Raw genomic sequence first — 16,080 nt, forward strand, 5'->3', positions numbered from 1 at the left:
GATTTTCCTTGAATATTTTTAAGTCAATTAATAGACCAATATACTTGAACAGGAGCTGTCAATATAAGGTACATATAAGCAGCACATACACAGTTAGTTAGTGCCATTGAAACACCAAAATGAAGCTATACAAGAAAAAGTAAATGAACTTTTCTATTTTTGTAAGTTTACTCTGTTTGGTGGAGTGGACATTAGTCCAGATGTATTTTACATTCATAATATGCCCTGCTTCTGGTGAGTAGGATTGTTTACCAGAAAGAGGTCTTACTTGCTAGCGGCAGTGTTTGTGCGTGCATCTTCCAGGAGGGCCGTCAGCTGAGTCTTCTCAGTCTCCAGGTCATTGATCTTCTCCTCCAACTGCTTGGCATTCTCCTGAGTAATACATTAGAAATGGCATTGCTTGGCATTGTCCTGAGTAATACAGTAGAAATGGCACTGCTTGGCATTCTCCTGAGTAATACATTAGAAATGGCATTCACCTAAATGGCATTGCTTGACATTCTCCTGAGTAATACAGTATAAATGGCATTGCTTGGCATTCTCCTGAGTAATACAGTAGCGTTGAACTTGTGGCTATTGTGTTAAGGAACACTGATTGTGTAGGTGTTAACTTTATTTTATGAAATACTTTACGAAATTTTCGTTGATTTTGAGCGTTATAGAGGCTTTAAAATTTCCAATTGAAGTTTTTTTTATATTATATATATTTTTTTATATTTAGATTTTAACATTTTGTTCATCTCCCATCCAGCCATATCAGCTGAACCTTACTTAAAATAATACTGAAAAGCACTTCTATTCTAAATTTGAAGCATTTTTTATAAAAAAGCAACAACACTTATTTCCCAATTTTAGTCAGAACGTGAAATATCCCAATGCAAAGGGATCCGGCCCCATTCCCAAAATGGTGAGAAAAAACCCACTGATGAAGCTTTATGCATATCAAAGGCTATGCCAAACTGATAGGGAAAGATAACCTGGCAAAATATTAAATAAGGAATACTGAAGACTCTTGTTAAAAGCCAACCTTCCAATTGTGAAGGATTTGAATCATATTGGTATGAGAAAACTAACTATAAAAGATAACACTTAATAAAATATCCATGAACAAAATAGCTGCTGTAGCCTTACATATTTGTGTGATTAAGCATCAAGTCTTTGTAAAAGTCCCAAATCCATTAATGGCCACATAGTCTAGTAATCACAAAACTAATACTAGCCCAAAATGTTATTAACTGGCAAACTAACTGCAAAATGGTAGTTGACCCTTATAATTTTTACCATCAAAGAAGGCCGGTATTTAATAAGTCTACTGCACCTCATGGCTTTGTCCCAGGGCTGAAAGACTTTCATGAAGTTCTCCTAACCTTACAAACCTTAAAGGATCCAGCATTTCAACCATCTTGAAGTCGTTCATGGTAAATGAATGATGCTAATAAGCCCGGCAATACGATAAATCACTTAAACATACAACTTCAAAGACAGGTTAGACCCGTGCCCTTACTTTCATGTGATCCAGCATCTCTGCCATCTTTGTGTCGTTCATGGAGAACTGGGTGGCAATCTTCTCCTTCTTCTCTAACAGCTTGTTCAGCTCCTGCAGTTCTGAGTTCAGCTGAGCACGCCTCAGTGTGTGACGCTTGGCAAACTCCTTCGTCTCTGGTGTAAACAAGGTGTCTGCTGGGTCCACCACACCATCCACAACCTGCAGGACAGGATGTCCAGGGGTAACATTCAATACATAATTTCACTGTTTATTTGTACTTATTTCGGACTTAATTCAGTTTATTTGTTTCATTATCATGGCTTTCTCATGCTTGTCAACAGCATTTCAGTTATGTCAAAGTGGTCAGCTCACTACCTCACACTTTTCCTTGATAAGCTGGTTTGCCAGTACCAAAAAATAACGCTTGCAAGTTACTAATAATTGCCCTAGCTGAATTGAAAGTAGGAAAACAAGGGCTGTAGAAACTTTTTCATGACCTATCACAAGTTATATGGCCGCTGGGAATCAGGCCTGCAATCCTCAGATTTGTAGCCAAACACTCTAATGACTTAAACCTGCCCACAAGTCAGTTTGATATCTGACTTAAGATTAAACAAAACTTAACCATAAGCTTGTTAGCATCAAAATTAAAAAGTTGTTTATATAGTCATAAAAAACCAATGACCACAATTTTTTATATCCAATCATGATCTGAAAAACGTGTTTTCACTTGAAGCGCAAACTGTATCTTACTGTGCAGTAAAGACCACAACTTATTCCTGCATTATTTATTGGACGATTTAACAAAAATAATTTGAGTTGTTAATTTTTATATAAAGGGGGTTCCAATAGTGCTATTGATATGGTGTACACCTTGCAACCAACAGGTCCTCAGATCCACACCGATTCTTCTTTTCGAATGATTTTCAAAAAGACATGCAACGGATTTTTCTTTGTGGAATGTCTCCATATGACCTGAGAAAATGGGTCTTATGACATATGCAGTCAGCGTAGCTCTAGACCGGAAGCACCTGGTAGCGTTATAGTCAAGTCAGATTTCGTAGTTAAATAAGCGGACAGCGTAGTTCATGACCACTCTGTGAGAATGCGCAGGCTAGTCTGAAGCCACAGTGGCACAAGACTCATTTTTGAAAGCTGCAGGCCATATACAGAAAGGCTTTTGATGCAATCGAAGTCAGCTAAATGTGTTTCAAGAAAAAGAAAGTTTACATCTACATCCTCTTCCTCCTCTTCTGTGCACAGTCCCTCCTCTGTATTCTACAATAAGAAACCAGGGCCTGGTTGTTAATTATGCACAACACATAGTGGATTAGTCAAATCAATACAAATGTGTAATGAATTTCCATAAATATTAAGTTAAGACAAATTTAATGAAGAGTGCTCTATGTAGTATCTATGCATTGTAATGTGAAAACTGGGATCACATTCTTTTCAAAAATGCCATCAAGATTGCTGCACTGTTCATGTGAAAGCTTCATTATCATCTGCTATTTTGCAAACAAACACATCTCACTAAGGAAACATCATCCAAGTGCCATACCAGCGTGTCATTGATCTTGTTTGCAAAGTTCTTCAGTCTCTCAAGTTGTTCTATGATGACTGGGTTGGTTTCTACAACACTTGAGCTAAGCAGCTCAAAGTCAACACTGAAATACACACATATAACTTTTGAACACATGAGTATTTCCAGTTCATGATCTTGTTTCTGAATAAATTTGTTTAACAAATCACTGGCCATAAATCTGCAAATGTAGATCTGGTCTATCATCAACCTAGCCATTATAACATATCCATAAATATGTCTTTTAAGTTGACTTAACCACTGATTAAGGAATACAAACAGTTGAAAAAGACCACAAATTGAAATACTATATTGTCCTTAAAAGGCAATAACAGATTTGTTTTGGAGATTTGGTCAGTTATCAAAATTAGAATGTTTTTTTGTAAAAAAAAGTTCACAACTTGGCCACAATTCTCAGTGAAGCCACCCAACCCACCCGATGTTCTGCTCGAGCTCCTTCAGCCTCTCCCTGAGTCTCTCACACTTCATCTCCCAGCGTATGGCCCTCTCCGACGCGGACGCTGCCTGGTCCACAGAGGACTGCAGCTCCTGGGACAGGGATTCCACCTCCTCCTGAACACACGCACAGAAACATATCACTGGAGCCTTGTTACAGGATAATTGGGCTTAAGGCATGTGCCTCTGTACAGAAACATATCACTGGAGCCTTGTTACAGGATAATTGGGCTTAAGGCATGTGCCTCTGTACAGACTTATCAGGGAAGACACAAAACGCTTTTATTGCGTTTTTCATTTAAGGAAAGTCTCTTCTCCGCAACAATCTATTTTAGGCATAATGTGCTGTTCCTGATTAGCCTGAGCAAACTGCAGAAGCTAATCTGGGACGACACTTTATGCACATGCAGTGAGCACAGTTTTCCCAGAAAAAGGGTTATTGAATTGATTAAGTGAGTTAGTGGTTTTGTTCTATGATTCCTGTGACAATTGAGTAGCGTTAACTTCCAAAGACTTACAGTCAAACCTGAGAACAGCCGTCAGTCAATGGAAATGACCAAAGTGACCGCTGTCCACAGGTGACCGTTGAATTCGGATCACAATTTTAAGATGGTTTGTCAGTTGGTAGTATTGCTACGTTGTAACCTCACCCAGTCGTTTGCATACAGTGTAAAACAAAGGCTCATTGCCGTTAACTAAGCATAATAACAGAAATAACTTACCTGTGTACATTAAATAATACAGAATAATATCTTATAGATTGATTTAATTTCATATTGTTAAACTAAAGCAATTACTTTATCAACGTTGTAATAATTGTTTACTCATGCATCTCGTTCATACAGTATATAAAGCTCGTCACATGCTGTTAACGTCACGTCCGTACAAGTCTAAAAAGCGGCTTCGCTGACTTAAACCGATAGTACGTCGTAATTGTACCGTTCTAACTCAAAGAAAAAGACGCAAAAAGTTTGTTAAATGTATTCGTACGCAAACATCACACAAAAAAACAACCTCATACAAAATACAAACATTCATTTATTCTTTATCCAAAAATATTCAAACAGTTTCAAACCCTTGACTCGCTCCTCTAATGTGAGGAACTTACATTTACCACTCAATGTTATTCCGTGATTTATTATTCCAATTGCTTTTAAGTGTTGTGTATGCTAGAAAGCTCTTTTAAAGAATGATCCGAAAATGCTATTTTAAAATCGATACTCAATGTTGTAAGTACAATGTACAAATTAGCGGTCATTTAATTAGTGATAATTACTTTAAACGTGTCACAAACTCTGACATATTTTCTTTTGAAAATACCGCCACAATTATCCCCGGAAAGCAAACCGTCTCAACACCTTATTATTTGTTTACTCGCAGCGGGCCGCTTTTATAATATCAAAGACAATGACCGCTATCAGACGCTTTAACCGCAAAATATACGGACAAATGATGTGCTGTGTTTTTAATTTTTGCGACTCAAGATGACTGATGCGTCACCGTTGATTTCAGGTCAAACATGAATTTCGGAGTGGATTATAGTGGCCGTTGGCCGTTATGGACAGGTGGCCGTTAAATTCAGGTGTAATATAGAGTGTTTTTCGTTGGGGGGGATTCCAGACTGACCGTTCTCTGCAGGTGACCGGTAAATTCAGGTGGCCGTTAGATCAGTTTCGACTGTATTTTTATTTACTGCTGTCAGATCTTCATCTTGGTATTAAGTAATTGAGGTGCCAACTTGGTTAAGGGACATCCAATCACACTTTTACGGTAATATCAGGTTAAAGAAGACCCGTCTAAACCTAAATAAAGTGAGTAGAAAGTGATGTCATGGATGAGTCTGCACAAACTTCACTGGCTGACATGAACTTCACCAGCTGACATAAACGTCACTGACTAACATGAACTTCACTGGCTGACATGAACTTCACCAGCTGCCATGAACTTCACCGACTAACATGAACTTCACCAACTAAAATGAACTTTACCACCTGACATGAACTTTACCAGCTGAGATGAACTTCACCGCCTGACATGAACTTCACAGCCTGTGCACTTTAAGTTATTCTCAAGTAACTTATTATTCTGAATCTGCAATACGTTTTCAGGATCCCTAATTGAACGTTCTCAATATTCTGTATTACTGCTAATTGTATGCAGGTGCAATCAGGCAGTAGTCCATATAGAAGGTTTACATTAACCAAAGATAAGAAGTTTACTTTCAGATGTTGTCACACAATTGTCCAAACTGTAGCCATAGGAGTATCAAAACTTCAAACTGAATCTTCCAAAACCTTCCCCTAGGTGCAAGCCTTGATGATTTAAACTTAATGTAAGAGTGAAAATACCAATCTATGACATGAAAAAGGTCATATAAACAATTGAATTTTTCCCCCCCATTTATCCAATCCAAAAATGTCCAATTGATGTTTTTTTTCCATATGTATTAATATAGTGTTTAATTTCTGAACTCATTGCAGATTTTTGTTGCTGTAATTACCATTTGAATAATTTGTTTTTGTTCAGAACACATGCTACTTTATGTCAGCACTATCAATGAATAATCAAAGTTTATTAATCAAATAATAACAAGTGTTCCCAAATATAAAGCAAAGTATCTCTAGAAATCTGAAAATCCCAATATCATCAGAACAGGTCCTGTTCCACAAATGGTGAACAAGAGCTGAGGGCAGTAAGTTACCTCCAGTTTGGTACACTTGTCTATCCACTTCTTGAGGTTCTCCTGGAGCTCCTTGGTCTTGCCCGGTGACTGCTGCAGCTGCAGCTTATGCTTCTCCAGCTCCCTGATATGGACAGAGAGACCTTTGTGCCACATTGTGGGAAAACTGGCATTAATGCATGTGCGTAAAGTGTCATCAAAGATGAGACAGTGCAGTCAACACAGGATAACCAGGGACAACACTTTCCGCAGACACTGGATCGCGTTTAGAAGATACCTCTTTAAAACTAAAAATTCCATAGAATTCCATGGAGACTGCAGGCTAATCTGGGAGGACACTTTAAACACATACATAAGTCCAGCTTCCCAGAACAAGGCTCACTTTGTACATTCAGCACAATGACTCTACATAGCTTGGCAACAGCAATCTCCACTGAATTCAGATTTTCTTCCCCTTGAATTATAAGGGCAAAAATGTATAAATCCCGAGCTAGACTTCTACAAGCATGCTCTCTTTCCCAACTTTGACTTATGCACCTGGAAAATGTATTCCCCGTATCAATAATTAAATATAATATTTGCTCACAAAATCTAGTGCCCGAGTGGCAGCATCTGAAAAGTATCTAGAAACACCTTAAAAAAAAAAATTCTGTTAAGTTACCATTTCTGTCCTCTAAATGTCAAAAGTATGTGATGATGCCTTTTTTTCAAGTACACGCATGCCAGGAAAATTAAGAAAATTTGAATGGGAAGTATATTCAGAGTTAATTTGAAAACTGATCAAAAGGCATCTAGACCCTATGAGCCTTTTCTAAATATATTAAATTTCATCGTAAATAATGATTACCCAGACACTATGTTGCAAATTCCTAGCAATGTGTAATCAAACATCTATGATTTTGCAAAAATCCAAAATGTTCTTCACATTTTAATTTAAAACTCGAACTCAAACCATGCATGAAAAACACAATTCTTTGTTGACAATCATACATTCAAAAGCCACATAGTTCTGACAAGAGAGTATTAGCTTACTCATCAGGGATGTCTCCTATTCCAGCATGTATCAGCTTCATGGTGAGCTGTTGGACCGTGGCCTTGAGTCTCATGATCTCGGCTGTCTGGGGGTCCCAGTTGACCACAGGCTTGTTCTTGATCTTGCGCGCGCGGTCTGCGTAGCGCAGCGTGTTCAGGGTCTCCTCCATATTGCTGTCAGCCGGGCTGACGCAGGCTATCATCACAGTGTAGCTGTTACCACCAAGTGAGTCTAAAATGGTGAAAATAGCATAAATGATCATGTAGCAGTCTTTATGTAAACTGGTGGACACAAAAAATCAGATTCAAATCATTATAAATTGCATTTTCCAGTTAATATTCATACTTAACAATAATATATATGTACAAATGAAAAACATATATAAAATTTTATATTTGTGTCCCATATAAACAGAACGTTGAAACAGAAGTTACTTTTTCTTAAAGCAATTTCTGCTACTGGTACTGGCTCTTTTTTTCAAAACTTCACACAATAGTTTGTTTAAAGATGTTAGCACAGTAGAGGAGACAAATGGTACACAGTAGACCAGATGCATGTTGCTATGCTACCTACCCTGGAGGATCCTAGTGAGTTTGCTGTCCCGGTAGGGGACATGAACCTTCTTGTTGGTATTGTTCTCGTCACCTAGGACGCTGATCACGTTTCCTAGCGATAGTAGGCCCTTGTTGATGTTGATACCTGTACACATGCATGGATTGTCCGATAAAAAACAGAGCTTATCATAGTCAGACAAATATGCTTGGGATATTCTTTTTCGGCATCTTTTGTTCATTATCAGACCTTTACATTAACTGTGAGCAGTGCATTTTATTTAATGTATAAACCCTTTTAAAGCACATTTATTGAACATGAGTAACACACCAACTGGCTTTTCAAGTCACAGTGTACTGAAACAAATTTTCTTAAAATAAAATTCATTTTAATTATTAAATACTTACCTGCTATCCCTAGCTATACCTTTCTAGGAAGGTTAGCTTCTCCAGAAATCTTGAAGTGCCGGAATTCAGCCACCCCTCTAACTGAAAACAGATCAGGTTAAACATAGTACAATGCAACCTAACCGGAAACCAAGAACCGTAACTCATCTTACTTTTCATGCAATTATGAAAATATTGAACGATGAGCGGGGTGGGAGGTGGGACTTACCGATAGCAGGTAAGTATTTAATAATTAAAATGAATTTTATTTTAAGAAAATTTGTTTTAATGTCATAAATACATACCTGCTATCCCTAGCTGATTTTGTAGCTGTGGCGGGAGGTTCTCGTTATATTTTCTCATCACAGCAAAAACGCAGATTCAGGTTTTTCAGCCAGAGATAAAAGAAATATGTCCTCAGATAATCTTCGTTAGTACAGCATTGTACTTTAATTTCTGGATAGCGCCAGCCATTTACGCCATGGAAGAAACTACTGTTTGTGCAACCACAAGTTAACCCAACATATATAAATTGTCTTGTTGACACTCAAGAGAACGAAGATAGAAAGAGGAAAAGGTGGTCAGATTCCTCCAGAAAGCAGCTTGAAGCACTTCAGAAAGTGGAACATTATTAATATACGCCCACGAAGCCGAAAGAGCTCTTAATTCATGCGGTCTAATCTTAAACAGGGATACATGCCTAGATGAGAGAGATGAATAAGCTTTCTTAATAGTCGAGGCTACCCAACGAGAAGTAGATGCCGCAGACACATCCCCCCCCTTTTAACGGAATGAAAAGTCTTTTGCGAGAACCTCGAATAGACTTTACTCTTTTAAGATAGAACTTTAGCGCCCTGACCGGGCAAAGAAGTCTATCATCATCTTCATGTCCACAAGTATTAGAAAGACTTGGAACTTTGAAGGGTTTAGAAGCCATAGAGGAGAGTTGATTTTTAGCAAGGAATCCTGGCTGACATAACAACGTTACAGATTCATCTGAGGAATCAAAATGAAGATGACCATCCTCGATAATAAGAGCATGAATTTCACTTCTCCTTTTGGCTGAAGCCATAGTAAGAAGGAAAACGGTTTTCCAAGTTAGGAACTGTAAAGAAGCTTGAGCCAAAGGTTCATATGGAGCCTTAGTAAGAGAATCAAGAACACAAGCCAAATCCCATTTAGGCGCCAGTGTACGAGAAACAGGACGTTTAAGTTCCATAGATCGAATCAGTTCTGAAATCTCTGGATCAGCACAGACTTGTGATGATTTAGTAAAAGCCAATGTATGCGAAATCATAGATCTATATCCTTTGATGGAGCTAAGACAAAGTTTCTTATCACCAAAAAGATATGCCAGTGTACGAGAAACAGGACGTTTAAGTTCCATAGATCGAATCAGTTCCGAAATCTCTGGATCAGCACAGACTTGTGATGATTTAGTAAAAGCCAATGTATGCGAAATCATAGATCTATATCCTTTGATGGAGCTAAGAGAAAGTTTCTTATCACCAAAAAAGTAGATGAGAAAATCCACTATGCGTCTAGCAGAGGGATTCAGGGGATCAATTTTCCCTCAAATACACCAATTAGAGAAGAGTTTCCATCGAGCATCATAGACAACTCTGGTGGATTTTCTCCTTGCAGAAGCAACGAGGTTTGAAGCTCTGACAGAAAAGTGTTTCTTCTGCAGAGGTTGCCTGATAACGGCCAGACGTGTAAGTGGAACATTGCTGAATCCCCATGAAATCTGCCTCTTTGAGATAGAAGATCTGATCTGTGATGAAGTGTCCTGGGATAATTGTACAGGAGACTGAGAAGATCGTTGAACCACGATCTCCTGGGCCACCAAGGGGCGATCAGGAGTATGCAACACGAACTCACCCTGATTTTCGCCAATATTTGGGGAATCAGAATGGGTGGGGGATAAGCGTAAGCGTCCAGTTGGTCCCAATCGAACGAAAGCGCGTCTACTGCCCACGCTGCTGGATCGTAAACCAGACTCATATACAGAGGAAGTCTGTGATTGTGTCTGGTTGCAAAAAGGTCGACTAGAGGATAACCAAACATGAGAAAAATCTGATTGGTCACTTCCTGATGAAGTGTCCATTCCGATGGAAGTAATTGGTGTTTGCGAGACAACCCATCTGCCAGGGCGTTGAGACGACCTCGAATATATTTGTCCAGAAGAAAAATGTTGAGCGTCTTGCAAAGAACAAGTAATTCCTTGGTTTCCAGATACAGGGAGTGAGAATGTGTTCCCCCCTGTGCCTGAATGTAAGTCACAACTGATGTGTTGTCTGTTGACACCATCACACAAGAGTCTCGAAGATGTGACTGGAAATGAGATACATTTAGAAATACCGCTCGCATTTCTAGATTGTTGATATGCAGATGTGACTCCTGATGAGACCACAACCCCGAAACTGTCAGACTGAGTGGTTCCAGATGAGCAACCCACCTGTCCTTGCTCGCGTCTGTCATAAGATACAAAGACGGTTGCGGAGGAAGAAGGGGCACTCCTGCCAAGAGTCTCCTCGTCTAGCCACCACTGAAGATGTGGTATTAACTCCGGAAGAATAGGAATCTGCGATAACATATTGTCTGGAGACCATTTCCAACAATCTGAGAGGTAATGCTGAAGAGGACGAAGGAACAGACGTCCTAATTGCACAAAGTCTGCTACTGAGCTCAGGATACCGTTGACAGATAGGAACTTTTGAGCTGTTATATGAGATTGGGACAAAACCCAATTGACCTTCACCAAAAGGTCTGATATACGTTGACGAGACACTCTGACCTTGTTGATGTGAGTCAAGAAATTCATTCCCACAAAAATGAAATCTTGAGATGGAATGAGGTCTGATTTGTCTGCATTTAAAAGAAGCCCTAATGATAGGAGTTCCTTCCAAGAAAAAGTTCCAGATGTTGCAGAAGCAATTGACGATCGAGCTGGTGTAACAGCCAGTCGTCGAAGAACTGAAGAAGCAGAATACCCTGAAATCGGAGATGTGCTCCTACTGCAGCCATAAGCTTGGTAAAGACAAAAGGGGCTGTTGCCAACCCAAAAGGCATCACTCGGAACTGGTATACCTGGCCTCGAAATGCAAAACAAAGGTACTTCCGGTAGTTGGGATGTATAGGAACATTGAAGTACGCATCTTCCAGATCCAAGGACACCCCCAGTGAAGAGGTTTGATGGAATTCCTTATGAAGGAAGGAGTCTCCATCTTGAAAGTTGGTTTGAGTAGATACATGTTAAAAACTTTTAAGTCTATTACTGGTCTCCAGGAACCATTTTTCTTTTGAACAAGAAAAAGACGACTGTAAAATCCTGGAGAATAAGGGTCTGTTACCCTTTCTACCGCATGTTTTTCCAAGAGACCGAGAATGGACTCTGGAATCTGTGGATGCGGAGATACCAGCTCTACAGGGACGCTAGAAAGTGGAGGTCTGTTTTCAAATGGAAAAGTCAGGCCTTCTGTAACTACCGAATGAACCCAAGTGTCCGAAGTCATACGAAGCTAACTATTTGAAAAATGTAAAAGTCTGGCCCCTACTGGTATTTCCGGCAACGGAGGAGAAGGCGGTAGAAAGGGTAAGTACCTAGGGCTGATAAGCAGGCAGTCCACTCTTGCCGGTAAAAGGTCTGGAATAACTATTATCCGGCTGAGACTTGTTCTTCCTACCAGATTTCTTAACAGAAGATTTCTGAGAAACAGAAGGTCTGTTAAATGAAGACTGTTTGTTAAGAACTGAGCGAGGATTCAAGGAAGGCCTTTTAGAGAAAAGGTTATTCCTCTTATCCTTCTTAACTGCTGGATGTGTCATTGGTCTAGAAGCAGGTCGCTTAAAGGCCCCTTGGCGTTGTCAGAGTTGCTTCTAGCTAAAGACGAATGAAGTTGATCATCTTTGTCCGCTGAAATTGCGTCTTGTATCCTTCCACCGAAAAGAAATCCTGATGAGAGAGGTGCCGTTTTGAGAGCATTCATACCCGGTTCTAATAGAAAATCTTTATTTAAAGAAGAAAGGATAAGATCTCTACGAATCCTTAGCATCTCCGACATTGAAGAAGCAGCCTTATGTGAAAGAGACAATGTCGTTCGTGAAAGATGAATTAACAAATCACGAAGTTCTTCAGGAACCGAGTCTGACCAATCACACACCAACTGCAAAATAATGTAAACGTAGAGAAATTAGTCGGTATGAAATTTCGTGGTTTAATGAAAAACAACTAATTCGTTGACACATAATTTCGTGGATTTCAAATTTTCAGGGAAGACTGACTGTCATAATAATTATACTTTTATTAAAACAACCAGAGTAATAACGAAGCATAATCTGCTAATCTGTGTTGACAGCAAGACTTGAGGTTAATGTGCACTGAAGCTTGAAAGTGTTGCCGATAATTGCCGATAAGAGCGATAAAGCGGCGCACTTGTGGGTCCCAGCTCGCTAATTGCCATCGATGTTGTTTTGACAATATTTGCACTTCTCAGCGCAATCGGTACCCTAGTAGAAACACTTGAGTAATAAGGTCCCCAAAATACATGTGTGAAAACCGTTATGTCTCTTTTAAATTTAATTTGCGCATATTGACATATATGATAAATATGCAAACTGTTAATTTTACGACGTCACGTAAAAGAAATTTGTTTTTCTTCACAATTGGTAATGCTATTCATTATATTTATTTGCCATGATTAATAAAACGTACATTAACGATGATGAATAAAAAAAAGAAAAACTGATAGATATAGTGTAATGTGACCTACTGAAGTGAAGTAACTATTACAAAAACAAATATCTCGGATAACTGACAACACAAGAAAATGTCGGAAATGACATTCGTAAATGACCGATTTCGGATTAAAAATGTATAAATAATCGTTGGTACTTGAATTTTTGGTTCAGTGGACCAACGAAATCCACGAAAATTCGTACCACACGAAATTTAATGGTTTCACAGTAGTTGATAGCATGAGATCTATCTGGTTGGTAAGACCTAGAGATCTGCGTTCTCTCACTTCCCAATGTTCCAACATTGAATAAGGAACAGAAACAGAAGTTGAAGAAGTAGGCATAGCAAGCAACAGCTTATTGATGTCAGGATCCTGAACCGGTAATTTGGCAAAATCCAATCCGGATGTTGGATCTGGTACATGAGGCTTGTAGCTTAAAGCACGTTCATTATGCTTAGGATCAGATAAATCCTTAAGTACTTTCCACAGTTCTCATATTGGAATGGTCTTATTAGCTGATTCCAACGATTGAAAAACTGATAATACAGTAGAACCAATAGGAAGGCGTGTAGCCTTAGAAAGCCTGTTGGGATTAAATGTACAAATTATTTTTTCCGTGATAAAGATCGTCGAATTAGTAGACATCTCCGCAGGTCTTGGGCAATAATCATTACCAAGAGTTTGAAATATCAGTTCATAGATCTGATTAATTGATCGGTATCGATCATATCGACGCCGTGAATGAGGACTACTCGATAAAGGAGATCGTGTACAACGTCTACCTCTATTGTCAGTACTAGTTGAAGATCCAGATGCATTTGAAGAAGAAGAAGAGGAGGAATAGTCTGAAGAAGATGATCGATGTCTCTTTCTCGATCGGTGACCGGTGAACTGTGACCGGTAGTAATGACCGGTGACTGGTAGTATTGACCGGTGACCGGACTGGGCCCTGGTGACCGGACCGGTCCCTGGTGACCGGTCACTGTTGATAGAAGACCGTTGACCGGACCGGTCCCCGGTTCCATGGACCGGTAACCGGACCAGTCCACGGTGACCGGTACCACGGACTGGTGACCGGTCCCCGGTACCACAGACCGGTGACCAGTGCCATGGACCGGTGACCGGACCGGTCCGTTACCCGGTGACTTACCGGTCATACTATGACCAGTGTTGTCACCAGGCAATGACCGTATGGCGGCTGCCAAATGGTCCGACATTGGTCGTATTCCTTGACCAATGCCATCGGGCATAGACCGACTGACGGTTGTCACCATATGGTCTGATGTTGATCGACTTTCTTACGAAGTTAGCATAGTACGATCTCCATCTTGCCCTATACCCCGTGACTGATGCTGCAAATTATCGGCCGAAGTCTGCAAAGTCACCGGGAATTTCTCATCTGATGAATGTTCATCTGTCCGTTTTCTGCTTAGAAACGTTCTGCAACGGATTGCTCTCTGCCACGTCGCATCGTCCCAAGCACTGCTAACAGAACATTTATGTTCAACGGTACAATTAGTACAAGACAAACAAGTCTTGTGGGAATCCCACGAAGCCTTAATGTGTCCACAAGAGTCTCTAATTTGTAAACTCATTCTTAGAAAGAAAGAAATCTACGTAAGAGAACAGTTAAATTGAACAAATAATTGAAATGAACAGTAAAGATAAGCTGAAATACTGTACAATATAGTCAATACTTGTTGACAAAAAAGGCCACGAAATGCACGTGCTCAATTCATGAGCACATGTAAAAACCCGGCAAAGTGTTGAAATTCAATTAAATATAATAAAATAATACGAGAAAAGATTTCTGAATGAAGCAGAAACGATAAATTATCTAATTCATCAATTTCAAACCCATATACCACCCAGAATATAATAAAAACAACCAAATTTCAGAGTCGATGAAAAATGGCGAACTGCACGGTGTTCTCCAGAAAAGTAAGATGAGTTACGGTTCTTGGTTTCCGGTTAGGTTGAAGTGTACTATGTTTAACCTGATCTGTTTTCAGTTAGAGAGGTGGCCAAATTCCGACACTTCTGGAGAAGCTAACCCTCCTAGAAAGGTATAGCTAGGGATAGCAGGTATGTATTTATGACATTAAAACATTCTATGTTCATGATGTCATTTCCACATTATTAGTTTTTTGTATTCCCGAAATAAATTATTAAGAAAAGTCTACAAGAACATGTGTTAAAGTCAAATTTTGTATTTGATGTAAGGCTTATGCGTTCACCACGTTAAAATACATATAAACAACTGAAATGACATCATTCAATGAGGACACATTATTTTGCAATCATACTAAGTAAAGTACTGTATTTTACAGATTTGACATGTTTTGGGGGATGGACAGATTAACAGGCAACGAACAAATGGACAAAACTGAAACAATGTCCATATTTTCCACATGGCCCTCTATCTATACACCAAGTTCCATAAACCTAGCCTGTATATTTTTGTAGTTATTGTGGGATACAGATTTTAGTTCTCAAAATAGTTATAGATCCAAAGCATCTTTAACCACAGCCGCTGCAAAAAATAAATAATGTGCAAAACCCCATATTTCCCTCTATTAACATTAAAATGTTATCAACATAATTATCTTAAGAGTATTTTTTAGTAATCACAGGATCCAGATTTTAGTTATCAATTAATAACCTAATCATAGCAACCACCATTTTTTCTGACGCTAAAACAAACCCTGAAATAATGTGCATATTCACCAAAAGGCCATCCATCTACAGAGTTTCATCGACATAGCTCAAGTCCTTTTTGAGTTATCGCAGAACGGAAGGACCGGTGGTAAACCTATAGTCCCCTTCAGCTACACATGTAGGAGACTTAAAGCAGAGATGAGAGGTGTTACTAACCTTCCTTAAGCCTCTCTCCCTCTGCATGTGTTTTCTTGATTCTCTCTGAGCCTGCCAGGTCCACCAGCTGTAGTTTCACCTTCCAGAAGTCGTTGCTAGACAATGTTAGTAAAAATCAGGGTTTTTCCATGTAAAAAATCAAGTATACCCCTTCCTGCAAACTTTTTATTTTTCTGTTATTTCCTGATCCCACTTCGCACCATTGTAAATACACATTTACTGGTAGCTATTCGAGCTTAATTTGTATGATTATAATTGATATTGTCACTTTGTTTTACCAGTGTAAATAACA

At 39.2% G+C, this 16,080-nt stretch overlaps 1 protein-coding gene across 1 annotated transcript in view; it reads right to left on the reverse strand.

Annotated features, from left to right (window-relative positions):
• Positions 1 to 16,080, reverse strand: part of LOC127879230 (chromosome-associated kinesin KIF4-like) — a 72,734-nt gene that overhangs the window by 30,200 nt on the left and 26,454 nt on the right. The window contains exons 6-14 of the mRNA XM_052425963.1: positions 15,789 to 15,883; positions 7,811 to 7,936; positions 7,237 to 7,468; positions 6,226 to 6,328; positions 3,505 to 3,641; positions 3,048 to 3,153; positions 2,717 to 2,764; positions 1,505 to 1,705; positions 269 to 372 (exon numbers count right to left, since the gene is read on the reverse strand). Of these exons, the coding sequence (XP_052281923.1) occupies positions 269 to 372; positions 1,505 to 1,705; positions 2,717 to 2,764; positions 3,048 to 3,153; positions 3,505 to 3,641; positions 6,226 to 6,328; positions 7,237 to 7,468; positions 7,811 to 7,936; positions 15,789 to 15,883 (1,152 nt within the window). The remainder of the gene's footprint in view (positions 1 to 268; positions 373 to 1,504; positions 1,706 to 2,716; positions 2,765 to 3,047; positions 3,154 to 3,504; positions 3,642 to 6,225; positions 6,329 to 7,236; positions 7,469 to 7,810; positions 7,937 to 15,788; positions 15,884 to 16,080) is intronic.

Source organism: Dreissena polymorpha, chromosome 4 (assembly GCF_020536995.1).
Source record: "Dreissena polymorpha isolate Duluth1 chromosome 4, UMN_Dpol_1.0, whole genome shotgun sequence".
NCBI lineage: Eukaryota > Metazoa > Mollusca > Bivalvia > Myida > Dreissenidae > Dreissena > Dreissena polymorpha.